This window comes from Rhamphochromis longiceps, linkage group LG23 (genome assembly GCF_057381845.1).
Source record: "Rhamphochromis longiceps isolate RC_006_pf linkage group LG23, R_longiceps_female_GT1.1, whole genome shotgun sequence".
Taxonomy (NCBI): Eukaryota; Metazoa; Chordata; class Actinopteri; order Cichliformes; family Cichlidae; genus Rhamphochromis; species Rhamphochromis longiceps.
In genome coordinates, this window is record NC_140578.1 from 43,876,812 (window position 1) to 43,891,896 (window position 15,085).

A 15,085-nucleotide genomic window follows, 5' to 3' on the forward strand; every position below is an offset into this window, starting at 1 on the left:
GGCAGACCGCCCCGACTCCGTAGCAGCAGGGAGGCCCCACACTCCAGACCGCAGTCGGACGGCCAACTCCTCCTAGCCCTCCCGCTCCAGCAGGCCGCAGAGAATGGGGGTGGGAGAAGACTCCAAACCTCCCTCCACCCGCTCATTGTAGTGTTGATGCATGTGTGTTCTAAGGTGCAATTAAAACCCAGGAGGGCATGGAGCTACCTGCCAGAGAGCAGCAGGTAAGCGCATAGTCCCTCCTGATAGCCCTCAATGTCTACGTGTATTTAAAATTGAGAGGTGGGCAACGACGCCAGGGGTGAGGTGTACACCCTGATGGTAATATGGACTCCGTGATTGTGCCCACCCCCAAGATCCTATATGTATGTGTAATGAGAGTGTGAATAATGTGAATGTCTAAGTTGTGGGATAAAATTGAGGCAGAGGCAGCCGGAAGGGGACAGAGGGGGGGGGTAGCCTCCTCTGCACCCTGGTGACATACCCCTACTCCAAGGCCCTGCATGTGTGGGTGGTTGTGGTGGAGCGGGAAGAGGGAGGCAGCTGGAGATGGGGAGGGAAGGAAGGGAGGGGCAGGTAACCCCTCCCTGGGGCCAGCTCCCCCGCTGACCCCAGTAGGCACTCCCACACTCCGCGACCCGCCAGGGAAAGAGGACCAGCATCTTCCTCTGCCTTTGGCTGCTACCACAGGTGCAAAACGTCTCGTCATCATTGTTGTTTGTTGGGGACAAAACGTACAAACATACAGTGCAGCACTGCAGAGTCACACTGCTGTAAATTTGAACACATTCTGTACTGTACAGGAGACACGGCACGAGATTGACTGACAATGGTCTACAGCCAATCAGGACGCAGAACACAATGCGCTGTACAAAACAAAAGCATGCAAAATTGCACAAAAAAGATCAGCGAAACAGCGAGGCCGCCAAAGGTGAACTGTGTTACATCGAGGGACCAGCGTATATGTGGTTGTTGGGACGATAAATGTCTTTGAGCTTGTGTCAGAAGACGAGCTGCAGCTTTCTGGACCAGCTGCAGTCTTGCCAGGCAGGTCCCACTAACTCCAACATATAAGGAGTTACAATAATCCAGCTGGGACGTCATGAAAACGTGGATCGCCCGTTCAAGGTTTTTAAAAGATATAAATGATCTCACCTTAGATAAAAGCCTCAGTTTGAAGAAAGACCGCTGTACAACTGAGCTCAGCTGTTTTTCAAATTGCCGTCAAATATAAGCCCCAAATGTAATAATGCGATTTAATAAAAGAGCTGAACCAGTCTAATAGAGCGCCCTTGATGCCGCCATGCTCCAATGGTGAGGTCAAGATGCTGTGGTCAAGGCAGCGGTCAGATCCAAAAGCACAGCGGAGTCTCCTGATCAGTGGCTGATAAAAGATCATTAAGAACTTTTCAAAGTGCAGTTTCAGTGCTGTGAAGAGCTTTAAAACCAGACTGAAACCTTTACAACAGATTGCAGCTGAACAAATATAATCTTTTACAAAATCTTCGACAGGAAGGGAAGCTTTGAAATAGGCCTGAAGTTTGAGCGGACAGAGGATCCAGATCAGGTTTTTAGTACAGGCTGTACAACAGCATGTTTAAAACAGGCTGTACAACACCTGAACTAAGACTGCTGTTAGAAATCGCTAAGATGTCGGAACCAACAACCTTTAAAATCTTTTTAAACACGTGTTGGAACAACTTCATTTGGACAAGATGATGTCTTTATAGCATCACATCGTTCCTCCACCTGATCAAACCACACAGGCTCAAACTGATCAAAAACAGCTGAGCAGGTGAATATTTTAGCCCCGGTGCGATCTCGGGCGAGAGTATCGATGATGGCCAAAGGGCAGCGTCCAGCTCTACGGCCGCTGAAGAGCAGACTCAACAGACGCGCGTGATGTGGATCCTACTGCTCTAAAACTGGAGCTTCTTCAATCCATTAAAGAGACACAAAACCACAAAGACTTGTATAAAACTATCTTCCTTTATTGTCGAAGCTTAAAGAGGATTTTGGAAAATGTGAGTTTTGCCTCTTTATGTTTATGGTGGGGATGCAGAACAAGGAGCAAAGATGAATGTGATGCTGAATCAGCAGAAGACTTGGACTCATTTGATTCCAGCTTTGATATCATTGATTTCAATATGTCCATTTCTGTCACACTTCACCTTTAAAAGTGAAGCCATGTGGTTCCTGGAAGGAAAAACACGACTTTTTCAAGTCTTTGTCCTGTTTTTATGAGAAATGTACGACTTTAATGTGAAACATTCAGAGTTTTTTCTCTTGTTGTGTTTGTTTGAAGCTGCTTCCTGTTGGCTTCAGCTGTTTGGAGTTTCCATTTTCTAAACTTCTACATTCTGAACCTTCTTCAGCTCTGAACAGATGATGAAACACTGAATGATTTCAAGCACTTTGTCTAATAAACTTACATCTTTCATTCTTTATACAGATTGAAGGACTGTGGTTTGTCAGAGATCAGCTGTGATTATCTGGCAGCAGCACTGAAGTCCAACCCCTCCCATCTGAGACAGCTGGACCTGAGTAATGACTCCTCCTGGTCTTCAACTAAGAACAAGCTGCAGGATCCAGGAGTGAAGCATCTGTGTGGTTTCCTGGAGAGTCCAGGATGTAAACTTGAAACTCTGGGGTCAGTCAGCATGTTTTAGTTGTGCTGACATGAATATGATGTGAAAGTTGTGCTGACACTAAACTGCAGACATCAGGCTGATATTATACTGATCCACACTGAGGATCTTCATGGTAAAGTCTGTTTTCTTCTTCTCTGGTTTAGTCCATTGACTGCAGCAGAACAATGTTCACATTTCAAACAGTGATACTCAACGTATGGCCCGCGGCCCACACGCGGCCTGCCCACCTTTCCTGATTCAGAGAGAGGGGACCCTGATTAACTGTGTAGCTTCTTCCTCACAGTTCTAAGTATCAGACACAACAATGAATAATCCACAGCTGACTGTCTTTAGCAGGTCAAAGGTCACGGCACACAGCAGACAGTCAGAAATATTCTAACTCTGATCATTTATCAGTTGTGACACTGTGAGACTTGATCAGAGGTGTGATCATCACAGCAGAGGCCTTTGTGTCAAAGTCACTGAGGATCAAACAGAAACACATGAAGCAGATTTTCCTCTTCTGGCTTTTTATAGCAGATAACCTTCAAAATATTCTGCAGTCGATCAAAAACTGAAGCAAACCATGAAGCAACATGTGAACATGAGCTGATGCTGCTGAAGTGAAGCAAAGTTACAGAGGTTTGATTACAGACACAGCTGAGAGTTTGTAATCTGTCATCATTTTAAAAAGTTTCCATGGAACAGCAGAAATGAGGCTTTACTGTCAGAGGCCGACAGCACTGAACACAACAGCAGACTGGTGGCTAATAAACAGTGAATGATGCAGAAACAGATGTTTGAAGCTGTTCTTGGAGTACACTGAGAGAGAGAGAGCTGTGCAGGCAGGAACAGCCAAAGTCAGAGAGAATTCATGAGCATATTGATCAAACGTGAAGCAGAGTTTGGATCTTCTTTTGCTGCTGCTTCACTCAGTTTTGGTTGGAGACAGATGAAACCTGCAGCTTCAGGATCTGTGAGCTGTCCACTTTCAGCCCCGACGGCGTGTCCGTGTACGTGCCGTCGAGTGAACGATCCACGCTCTGTGTTTCCATCTTTGTGTGTTTAGCTGCTCTCATTTACTGTTTTAGCTGTTTGCTGCTTGTTGAAATAGTTTGTGAGCTTTAACCTGAGATTCTGGCAAAATACATTTATATTAAACATCGATTCAGGATTGAATGAATCAACATCGTTTTATTCAAATTAAAACCATTTAAATGGGAACATGAATTTTTTACAGCCGCCTCTAATGCTGGGTAATGTCAGCTGGTCCATGTGCAGCTGGCTGTGAGGCTCAGGGAGCGTCTACAAAGTGCAACACTGAAAGAACATCATCCATAAATATTGAGTAAGAACTGGACTCTCATACAGCGAGACTCAAATGCCTTTAAACATCAGCTTATCCTGCTGATCCAAGTGCAACACTGAGTTTGTAAAAACATGTTTGTCAATCATTTTGTTTGGTTTCTGAGGAAAAAGATTCAATAAGTTGCTGCTAATACACAACATTTCATCATATTTCCTCATAACCCTCTTTTGTCTGACCATTTGATCCCATTTGAATTTGCAATAAAGGATCCACAGAGTTTGGTGACAATAATGACAGTAGATGTTTGTGTGAAAGTGCTGGAAGCAAATGAGTGTGTGATGTTCTTTCAGTGTTGCACTTTGTAGACGCTCCCTGAGCACTGGTCTCACAGCCAGCTGCACATAGAGACCAGTGTTGTTAGTCCAGGTCAGAAGATGACTTGTTGGAATGAAAATGAGCTTGTAGTTTGTCTGCTTTAATAATGTGACTGGAAAAAGGTGTTGGACTTCAAATATGTCCATTTCTGTCACACTTCACCTTTAAAAGTGAAGCCTTGTGGTTCCTGGAAGGAAAAACACGACTTTTTCAAGTCTTTGTCCTGTTTTTATGAGAAATGTCTTGTTGTGTTTGTTTGAAGCTGCTTCCTGTTGGCTTCAGCTGTTTGGAGTTTCCATTTTCTAAACTTCTACATTCTGAACCTTCTTCAGCTCTGAACAGATGATGAAACACTGAATGATTTCAAGCACTTTGTCTAATAAACTTACATCTTTCATTCTTTATACAGATTGATGGACTGTGGTTTGTCAGAGATCAGCTGTGATTATCTGGCAGCAGCACTGAAGTCCAACCCCTCCCATCTGAGACAGCTGGACCTGGGTAATGACTCCTCCTCTTATTGGACCAACTACAAAAAGCTGCAGGATCCAGGAGTGAAGCATCTGTGTGGTTTCCTGGAGAGTCCAGGATGTAAACTTGAAACGCTGAGGTCAGTCAGCATGTTTTAGTTGTGCTGAGATGAATATGATGTGAAAGTTGTGCTGACACTAAACTGCAGACATCAGGCTGATATTATACTGATCCACACTGAGGATCTTCATGGTAAAGTCTGTTTTCTTCTTCTCTGGTTTAGTCCATTGACTGCAGCAGAACAATGTTCACATTTCAAACCTTCAAAGAAGAAGAAAAATCCTCCAGTGGAAAATTCACTGTGAAACTCTCAAACTCTTCATTGCACCTTAAAGTCTGTGTGACACTGAAATCCAAAGCAAAATGTGCGTTTGCTTTACAGACAGCAGTCCAACACAAACATACACACATCATCCAAAACACAGTCCAACATCCAAATCTCCTCCACTGCCAGCATGAATGATGGGAAAGAGAAGGAGGAACACTCTGACATTCAGGGTTAGAATGAGTTTCATCAAGCAGACTGTGAAGATCAAAGCTGCATTAGAAAGCTTACATGAATGAATGAGTGGACAGAAGTGGACAGAGATCATCTGAAGCACTTCAAAGGCTTTAAATCAGCACATTTCTCTTTATTCTTTATCAACTCTGTTAGTTTCTCTCAGTTTTCTGTGGAATGAAGCTAACAGCAGGCTAATAAGATGCTGACCAATAGGTTTCTATTAAAGGTTGTAATTTGTATATGAAAAAGTGCTTTGGCTCAGCAGGGATCAGCTTACAGGTAGAATACAGCTGCTGGATGGGATTAGCATGTCATAGCTATCTACCAAACTGCTAACTGGGGGATTTCAGGCCATCTATGGATCATTTTTGCTAACTGTTTATTCAGCTTAGGCTCACAGGGCTGCAGCCTGTGCCCTAGCTGTCATAGGGCAAGAGGCGTGGTCCACCTGCACAGGTGAGCAGTCCATCACAGGGCCAACAGAGAGCGACAGAGAAGCACTCCCTCACATCCACACCTACAGCCAATGTAGAAGCACCAATGAACCTAAGCAGCATTTCATTGGACTGTGGGAGAACATCCAACCTCCACAGAAAGGCCCAGCTGACCAACAAGCTTCAACCTACAACCTTCTTGCTCTAAGGCACTAGTGCTAACCACTTTTGCCCATTTCAGCCCAAATCCTGCATCTTCCTGTTTCTGACTCCAGGCCAGCTCCACTAACACTTTCTCATCAGACACTGCCACCTAGTGGAGGAAGTCTTAGTTCCATTTGAAGCTTCAGATTACAGTTAGTTCCTTTACAAAGAGGTGGAGGTGGTGGGGCCACAGCACCATCATCACTGAGTGCCATAGGACACTTAACCTTTGTTTCCATATGCTGGGAACTTCCTGTTGTTCCAAGGAGGACTGGAAAATGTGTGAAAATCTCCCAGTCAGTTCCTCACAGCACACTTCAATCATTTCCCTCCCACAGCATCAGGACCAGGGCTTTTTCTCTCTTTGGTCCCACTAAGAGATTTCCACACAAACACCTCATCAGTGGGACTCTCAGAGCTACCAGCCCTTTGCTACAATCACAAAGCTCTTCATTGAAATCAATGATATCAAAGCTGGAATCAAATGAGTCCAAGTCTTCTGCTGATTCAGCATCACATTCATCTTTGCTCCTTGTTCTGCATCCCCACCATGGACTTCATTCCTTTCCAAGCCAGCCTTGAGTGTCCTTTATTCAGCTCATCCTCTGCTTTACTTTTACACCTGATTTTAGCTGCTTTATCTCTCTTTCAACAGGTTTCTGTGCCTCAATCTTTTTCTTCTCTCCCTCATAACAAGACAGCTTCTTCTGCCTGAGAACATGTTGGAGTGATTTACTAATCCAGGGCTGCTTATTGGGGAAAATACTTCCTGTTTCCAAAGTAATCCCCATTTTTCCCAGAAAGAAATGTCAGTAGAAATCGATGATCTAAGTGAGAACATGAGCCTTTAAAAAGTCCCAGTGGGTGCAGTCAAAGCAGTCCCTCAGTCCCAGTATAGAGTCTTTGGTCCAGACTGGAACAACTGTGTGCCCAGTTTGAGCTCTCTTCAGTGCTGTGACCTGACAGACCCAGAGGGGCCATCACATCACATTTAGAAGCTCCCCTGATGGAGCCACAACACATGTCCAATACTTAGTCTGTCTTGTTGGACCAACTGGAAGAAATGATTCAAGGACTTAGTCACAGAACAGAGATTCAAATCTCCAAAATCCAACTGGCTGCATCAGGACATATAGTCTGAAACTCTGCACAGTTTCCTGTTTGAAGCTGCTTCCTGTTGGCTTCAGCTGTTTGGAGTTTCCATTTTCTAAACTTCTACATTCTGAACCTTCTTCAGCTCTGAACAGATGATGAAACACTGAATGATTTCAAGCACTTTGTCTAATAAACTTACATCTTTCATTCTTTATACAGATTGTGGAACTGTGGTTTGTCAAAGATCAGCTGTGATTATCTGGCAGCAGCACTGAAGTCCAACCCCTCCCATCTGAGACAGCTGGACCTGTATGGAAACAACCTGAAGGATCCAGATGTGAAGCAGCTGTCTGATCTTCAGCAGAGTCCAGACTACAGACTGGAGACTCTGCTGTAAGTAGAGTGATGGAGTGAGTGGGTGGTGCTGTCAGCAGTATTGTACTAAACACAGTCAGTATGAAACAAAGATCCAGTGTTTCCTGTAAAGCTGCAGCTTCTCAGTGAAGCTGTGAGAGGAGAACGGTGACAGGCTTCAGGATTGGACACAAACACTTCCTGTTTCTCACCTTTATGGTCACCATAGTAACGGCTGACACGCTCTGATCAAACACTGTCAACAGCCAATCAGCTCTCTGAACAAAGCAGCACGCAGACCAATGACTGCATTGATTTCCAAGTTTAAAGCAGTGAAGAACACAGTCTGTAGGTGAGGAAGAATTTAGTGAGAGCAGATGTTTGGATGGAATTCCTCCAGTTAACAGCTGGAACCGTCCATCTGGATTGTTGGGCTTGTTGTTGGGGTTCCTACAGAGCTCAGAGTGGACACACCAAGGTTCTTCTAATGAATGAAAGTCCAAACTCAAACTAGGAGGGAAAAACATCTTCAGCAACTTCAATAAAAATCCAAAGATTAGAAAAAGTGAAGCAACAATGAGTCCTAGTACAGTCCCAGCACTGACGTCCCTGCTGCTCTTTATACTGGATGTGCTGCATCACTGACTGACAGCTGATGAAGAGTCTCTGGAAACACTCGTTTATCTCCTCTGCTCTTCCTCCTTCTCTCTGCAGGTGGAGGTGATGATGGTAAACAGGACGGTGTGTGTGCTGAGAGAGGAGCAGCTGTGTCCTGATGATCCAGAGAGGTTGAAGCAGCAGCAGCTTGTGTGTAGAGACGCTCTGACTGGGCCATGTTACTGGGAGGTGGAGAGGAGAGCTTCATCCAGCAGTGACTGACAGAGGAATGAAGTGCAGATGACTGTCAGTGCTGCAGAGTGAACTGCTCTGAGAACAGCTCCACTGTCAGACACAATGTAGAGTCCAGCATCAGCCCTGTGTGTCCCTCTGGATCTGACAGAGGATCATCAGTGTATCTGGACTGCTCTGCTGCTGCTCTGTCCTTCTACAGTCTCTGCACAGTCTCTGTCTCACTCTGGAAAGATTTTACAACTTGTTGTAATTACAGAACGTTAATATAATATTCAAACATGTGATCTTCTCTTTATTTCTGAATCTTTACCAAATAAAGAAAAACCAAACTAACAAACAGAAGCTGTCGTGTCCTTTTTCACCACATCTGTGAATCTTTTCTGTGTTTTTCCTCTTTTCCTCCTTCCTGCAGCTCCATCTTCATCATTCTGTGTCCAGTATATGTGAACACGTCCAAAGCATCTGAGCCTCATGTTACCCGTTTGTGTGAGTTACGCCTGTCGTTGTGTTGTGGTGTATAAATAAGGGGCAGGAGACAGCGCTGGATCTCTGAGTTCTTTACTCTCAATTTCTGCAACATCTGCAATATCTAGAAATGCAAACCTGTGAGCTGTGTGTGTTGTGCGTCTGCTCGGCCACCTCTCCTCCGGCCGTGCTGGAAGCAGCTGTGCGTTTGACAGTTTTATCGACTCGACAATAATCGAACAAATTAAATGTTCAAAAATATCAACTTAAGCACTTCAAAGTCAACAAAAAGCTTAAAACAATGAAATAATATTTCACTGACAAAACAACAGCTCATAAGAACGATACACAAAATAATACAGAAACAAACAAATAAAAGTTATTAACCAGGATCCATGTTTTTGTCACAAACACTGAATCAGCTGATTCACTCTTTATGTTTCTGAGTTTGTTTTGTGATTATAGTTCTGGTTTCTGTTTCTGTGTCTTCACTGTGTCCCACGTCTCCTTACTTTGGACTGTCTGTCCTGTCACTGAAGGTGTCTGTCCAACAAGGACGTGGTGCTGAATGCATCCAGACCCCTGCTGACTGTCTTTGCAGCTTCGGTCAAACGTACAGTGTCCACTGTGACCCTGAGAGCAGGACACAGCCAGAGGTGAGTCAGCAGTTACAAACTAAATGCTGCTGACATGAATCAAACTGCTGGATAACCCACTGCTCATGAAAATGGCACCTTTCTGTTGCTCTTTGAGATTACTGAGAATATTTGAATTGTGACTCAGATGGCAGATCCAGGCTCTCAGCCTCCAGCTGAAACTTCCAGTCCTCCCCCAGCCAGAAGCTCTGATGCTGGGCTGAGAGACTTTGATCCTTCCCTGGATCCAGAAATCCAGGAGGGAGAAGGAGAACAGGACCTCCTTCCTGATCTGGAGAGGCCTGAGGGAAAGAAAGATGGAGCAGACAGAGCTTTGAACAAATCCAAACCTCCTGAGCTTCACCTCCACAAAGGTGCAGACACTGATGCACAGATTCACATGTGACACCTGCAGCGTCCAGCTTGTGCCGCTGACATTATCTCCACTCTGATACAAGCCTCATTCACTCGCTCACACACGTTCATACAATCACCTTTTCCTCACAGTCACACACATGAATGTAATGAGGGGAACTCGGGGTTCACTGTCATTCCTCAGGATCCTTTGATATGCAGACTGGAGGCTCTGTGGATGAAACACCGACTGTCTGAAGCACTCTGAAGTGTTCATGATGGACTTCATCCTGATTAACACTACAATACTTGTTAGAGGCCTTTTATATGTAATAATATTCTTTTCCATTAAAGCTCTGAACATTCTCACTCTTTCTTGACCAGGTGTGACAGGTGAAGGACACCGGCGAATAGGAGGACAGAAGCTGAGAGCCATTAGTCACATGACTTCAGCTGCTGCTGCCTCACCAACCACTGGCCCCTCGGTGAGTCTAGAGTTACAGCAGTGACCACAGGAAGCGCACACGTGTGATCTAAAGCTACATGTGGGCCTGTGACCATCAGTCTTCTCACTGTGGTAGACAGGTTTGTGAGTCCCTGTGATGCTGGGAGTGTCCAGGACAGTCGCTCCTGATCGGGTCTCTCATGGAAAGCTGGTCCCAGGAATTCCTGGAAAATTCCTCCACAAAAGAGAACTGGGAACATAAGTGCAGAGTGACAGAGGTGCTCAGCAACCCTGCTGTTATATGGGAATAGAACCAGAATAGTCGGCAACCACTTGAGTTAAGTTAGCCAAAGAGATGCGACTCAGACTGACTTCATCATGTTGGCAACGTGTCTGCATTGATAAATTCCAGTTATTGACAAATCAGAGAATAATTCCAGTCATTCAGAGACAGATTGTGATTGTTTGGAGGATGTAATCGTTTCCCTTCAGGGAGCGTGTTGGACGCTCAGTGTCCGGGTGATTAGCTGATGCAACTACTTAGAATCAGTTTGTGAATATGAAGAAAATCAGTGCAGTCACTGGACAAACTCTGATTCTTCCTAGTTTCACTCTTGTTTCAGTCCAGTGTGACTGAGGTGGTAAAAAATGATCTGACTTTTAGCCACACAGCTGTCTGCTAGAGAAAAAGCCTTTGTGCACAACTTTCTTAAAGGCAAACGGCACCATGTTCACTGCAGCTGCAGCAAACGCAGCAAAGAGTGAAAGTTGGACTGAGAATGTTGTGACTGTTTCATGAGAAAGAGCAGGAAAACAAGCATCACACACCCAGACACAGTGCTGGGATTAGAATTAGACTTTAGAGCCAAATGTAGGACAAAAGCTTTAATATGAAAGAGGAAAACCCAACAACAGCCAGAGCATGAAGCTCAAATCTATACCAATCACCAAGAAAGCTGACAGGCCTGTGACACGTCAGAGACGCCGTTCAAATCATAAAGAAGTTGGTTTATTGACAAAATGTAAAAAACCAAAAGAATCAAGTCAACCTTCAGTTTAGAGCGAGTAGACCAATCAGGCACAGCAGCAGCTCTAGAATAAGCAACAATTTGATGTATTTTTTTTTTTTTTTTTTTTTTTTTTTTTTCTAAATGACATCAGAAACAGCAGTATGCGACATTACGTGATGGCAGAGCTTCAGTTCATCCTTTGTCATTTTTTTTTTTTTTTTTTTTTTTTTTTTTTAATAAATAGGACAGGGGGAATGAATGAGAGAGAGAGGGGGAGAGAAAGAAAGAAAACCAAAGGGGAGAAGAGACGGTGAGAAGGGGGGGGAAGAGAGACAAAAAAAAAAAAAAAAAAAACTCCTGGGTCACCTGTATGGAGAAAAAAAAACAAACAAACAAACAAACAAACAGAGGAGACAGCAAACAACAAAGAGCAACATAATAATAGAGAAAACAAAGCACCATCACAATAAACTAGCTAGTCATAGATATCAGTATTTACTAAGTAATAAACAATATTGTGCAGCACGCAAGATAGACAGCGCACAGTGTGCTTTGAGGCAGCAGCCAAGAAAGCTTTAGTCCGCGTCTGTGAATACCCATGTGTGCATACCTGTGTGGATCAGCATGCTTGCATTCCAAAGGTTTCTCCATGTAATGATCTGCTAGGGAGTGTGGGGGGGCCTCAGCCCCGTCCTCCAGGGTGTGAAGCGGGTATGGAGGAGATCAAAACTCCAGACATCCAGAGGCCCCCAGAACACAAAAGACCATGGAAGACCAACAGAGGGGCAGCCGCGCCACTGTTCCAGTAAGAGCTGAGGAGAGTCCCAGATGAGGGCTCACTCAGCAGCCGCGGAGCAGAAGCCAGGGGGGGTTGCAGTGACGCGCCCGTGAGCTCCGCCGGCCCCCAGCTGCGCCTGAGTGACCGAGCCCTAGGCCGAGAGGCCGGGGGCACCCCACCTCCAAAGGGGGCCCGAGCGAGCCCCAGGCCCCAGGCCCCGACAAGCGGCCGCCAAGGAGTGAGCCGGTGTGTACCCGGACGCCCACCCCCAGACACAAAGAACCACCAACACACCGACACCTGAGGGAGTCCGCCACCGGCAGGGGAAGTGGTGGTGGGTGGAGATAGGCCTCCAAACCTTGGAGGGCCTGAGGTGTCCCCAGAGAGGTGGCGTCTGATACCCAACCTGACATATAGACACAGACATACAGGCACACACAGACACAAACATCCATTCCCACCCTCATGCTCTCATATGCACTCACTCCACACTCAACCAACGTGGAGACAGACATAAAGAGACGCTGTACACACAATCACACTCCCCAAGCGTACTCTACAAACCGGGTCTAGGTACCCCCGCCCCTGGAGGGGGGAATTGCACCCAGACCCAGGTGGTGTTACCCTTTTCCCTGCGGTGGGGAGAGGCAGACCACCCCGACTCCGCAGCAGCAGGGAGGCCCCACACCCCAGACCGCAGTCGGACGGCCAACTCCTCCTACTAGCCCTCCCGCTCCAGCAGGCCGCAGAGAATGGGGGTGGGAGAAGACTCCAAACCTCCCTCCACCCGCTCATTGTAGTGTTGATGCATATGTGTTCTAAGGTGCAATTAAAACCCAGGAGGGCATGGAGCTACCTGCCAAGGAGCAGCAGGTAAGCGCATAGTCCCTCCTGCTAACCCTCAATGACTAAGTGTATTTAAAATTGAGAGGTGGGCAACGACGTCAGGGGTGAGGTATACACCCTGATGGTGATTTGGACTCCGTGATTGTGCCCACCCCCAAGATCCTATATGTATGTGTAATGAGAGTGTGAATAATGTGAATGTCTAAGATGTGGGATAAAATTGAGGCAGAGGCAGCCAGAAGGGGACAGGGGGGGGGGGTAGCCTCCTCTGCACCCTGGTGACATACCCCCACTCCAAGGCCCTGCATGTGTGGGTGGTTGTGGAGGAGCGGGAAGAGGGAGGCAGCTGGAGATGGGGAGGGAAGGAAGGGAGGGGCAGGTAACCCCTCCCTGGGGCCAGCTCCCCCGCTGACCCCAGTAGGCACTCCCACCCTCCGCGACCCGCCAGGGAAGGGGGGCCCAGGCCCATCAGACCGGGGCCCAGTGCAGTAGCGCCCCCCGGCTCCACAGAGCCCTGGACAGTCCACCCAACCCCACCACAGAGAAAACTGCACCCACCCCACCAACCACACATCTTCCAGACTACATAAGACGGTAAACGCCCAGGCTGAGATCTTCCTCCACCTCTCCTGTATCTCCCCCTCCTGCAGAGAGTTCCTGTGAGAAGAAAGCTCCTGCCAGATGTGACCATCCCCCCCACCAGTTGAAGAGCCCCCCAGGCGGCTCGATGCACCGGCGGCACCCTGCTCCAGGGCCGGGCCCCCATGCACCCACCCGCCCACAACCCCGGCAACACACCAACCAGGACCCGAGCCCCCGAGGCCCGGCCCGGGCCCCCGCCCAGAGACGGAGCACCCCCAGAACCTCACGCCCATCCCGGACCCACCCAGGGGCAGCCAGGTTGCCAGGTCAGTAACCCACGTCCGTCAGCACAGACCCTCCCCTAGCCCCGCTGCACGCAGCCGCGAGGAAACAGTCACCTGAGAGCCAACAGAGCCCTCAACCGGACGTGACCGCTACCCCGGGTTGAGCCCCCCAAGGAAGATGCCTCCGGGGAACCCCCCGACGCCCTAAGCCTGTCCCTACCCCCTCACCAATCACAACAGTGAAGGCGGGACCAAACTATGACCCCCCACCCCCACTAGGTGATGGAGCTGATAAAAGGGGCCCAGAGCAATTGATCTGATGTGGTGGCAGAGGCTGTGTCAAGACTAATGTAATCTAATAGATAATTTCTATATTGGTTAGAATTAAGATTATTTTTATTTTTCCAGTTCATGAGGACTGTTTTCTTGGCTATGCATAGGGCAGTGAAGATCATATGGGCTATATTCTTTTCTGAAGTGACATTATCTAAGCTGCCCAACAAACACACTAAGGGGGAGGTTGGAATGTTACATTTCAGACATTTTGATAAGTCTTCACATATCTCGCGCCAAAACTTTTGCACTGGTGGACAGAACCAAAGAGCGTGGATGTAATTGTCTGGTGTATTGCCTTGACAGTGTGAGCAGTTGTTGGAAGATGTAAAGCCCATCTTGAACATCCGATGACCTGTATAGTGCACTCTATGAAGTATTTTGTATTGTATTAATTGCAGACTGGGATTTTTAATTAATTTAAAAGTTTTTAAGCAAATCTGAGACCAGAAGTTTTGGTCTAGGTTGACTGATAAATCTGCTTCCCACTTTGCAGTAGGAAGGGATATTGATTCATCTAATTTAGAAAGTGTTCTGTATATTTTAGATAATAATTTGGGGGATTTAAGAGTAAGAAAATGTGCCGCACTTAGTGGTGTTTGTAATTCAACTTGACTGAGGTTAAATTTCTTTTTTACTATGGATTTAATTTGTTGATATTCTAAAAACCTTGTCTTGTTGATCCCATATTGTTCAACTAGTCTGTCAAATGGAATAAATTCTGTTCCCTCTAATATATGTTCTAAGTATTTAATTCCTTTACAACTCCATTCTGGGAAATTAATCATATTATTGTTTTGTAATATGTCAGGGTTATTCCAGATAGGTGTACGTTTGCATGGGATTAATGAAGACTCCGTTATTTTTAGAAACTCCCACCATGCTGTCAGAGAAAAGCTGATGTTGATACTTTTAAAGCATTCATGTCTTTTGATGTTTGAGCTAATAAATGGTAGGTCTGAAATCTCTAGATCCTTGCATAGTGCCTGTTCAACATCTAGCCAGGGCTCAACTAAAAAGGTATGTTTTAACCATTCTGAGATGAACTGAAGCCTGTTGGCTAAGAA

The 15,085-nt window shown here is 46.2% G+C and overlaps 1 protein-coding gene across 1 annotated transcript in view; it reads left to right on the forward strand.

Annotated features, from left to right (window-relative positions):
• The window catches only part of LOC146642775 (ribonuclease inhibitor-like), a 128,697-nt gene that overhangs the window by 685 nt on the left and 112,927 nt on the right, over window positions 1-15,085 (forward strand). The window contains exon 2 of the mRNA XM_085398054.1: window positions 2,535-2,650. Within this exon, the coding sequence (XP_085254180.1) occupies window positions 2,535-2,650 (116 nt within the window). The remainder of the gene's footprint in view (window positions 1-2,534; window positions 2,651-15,085) is intronic.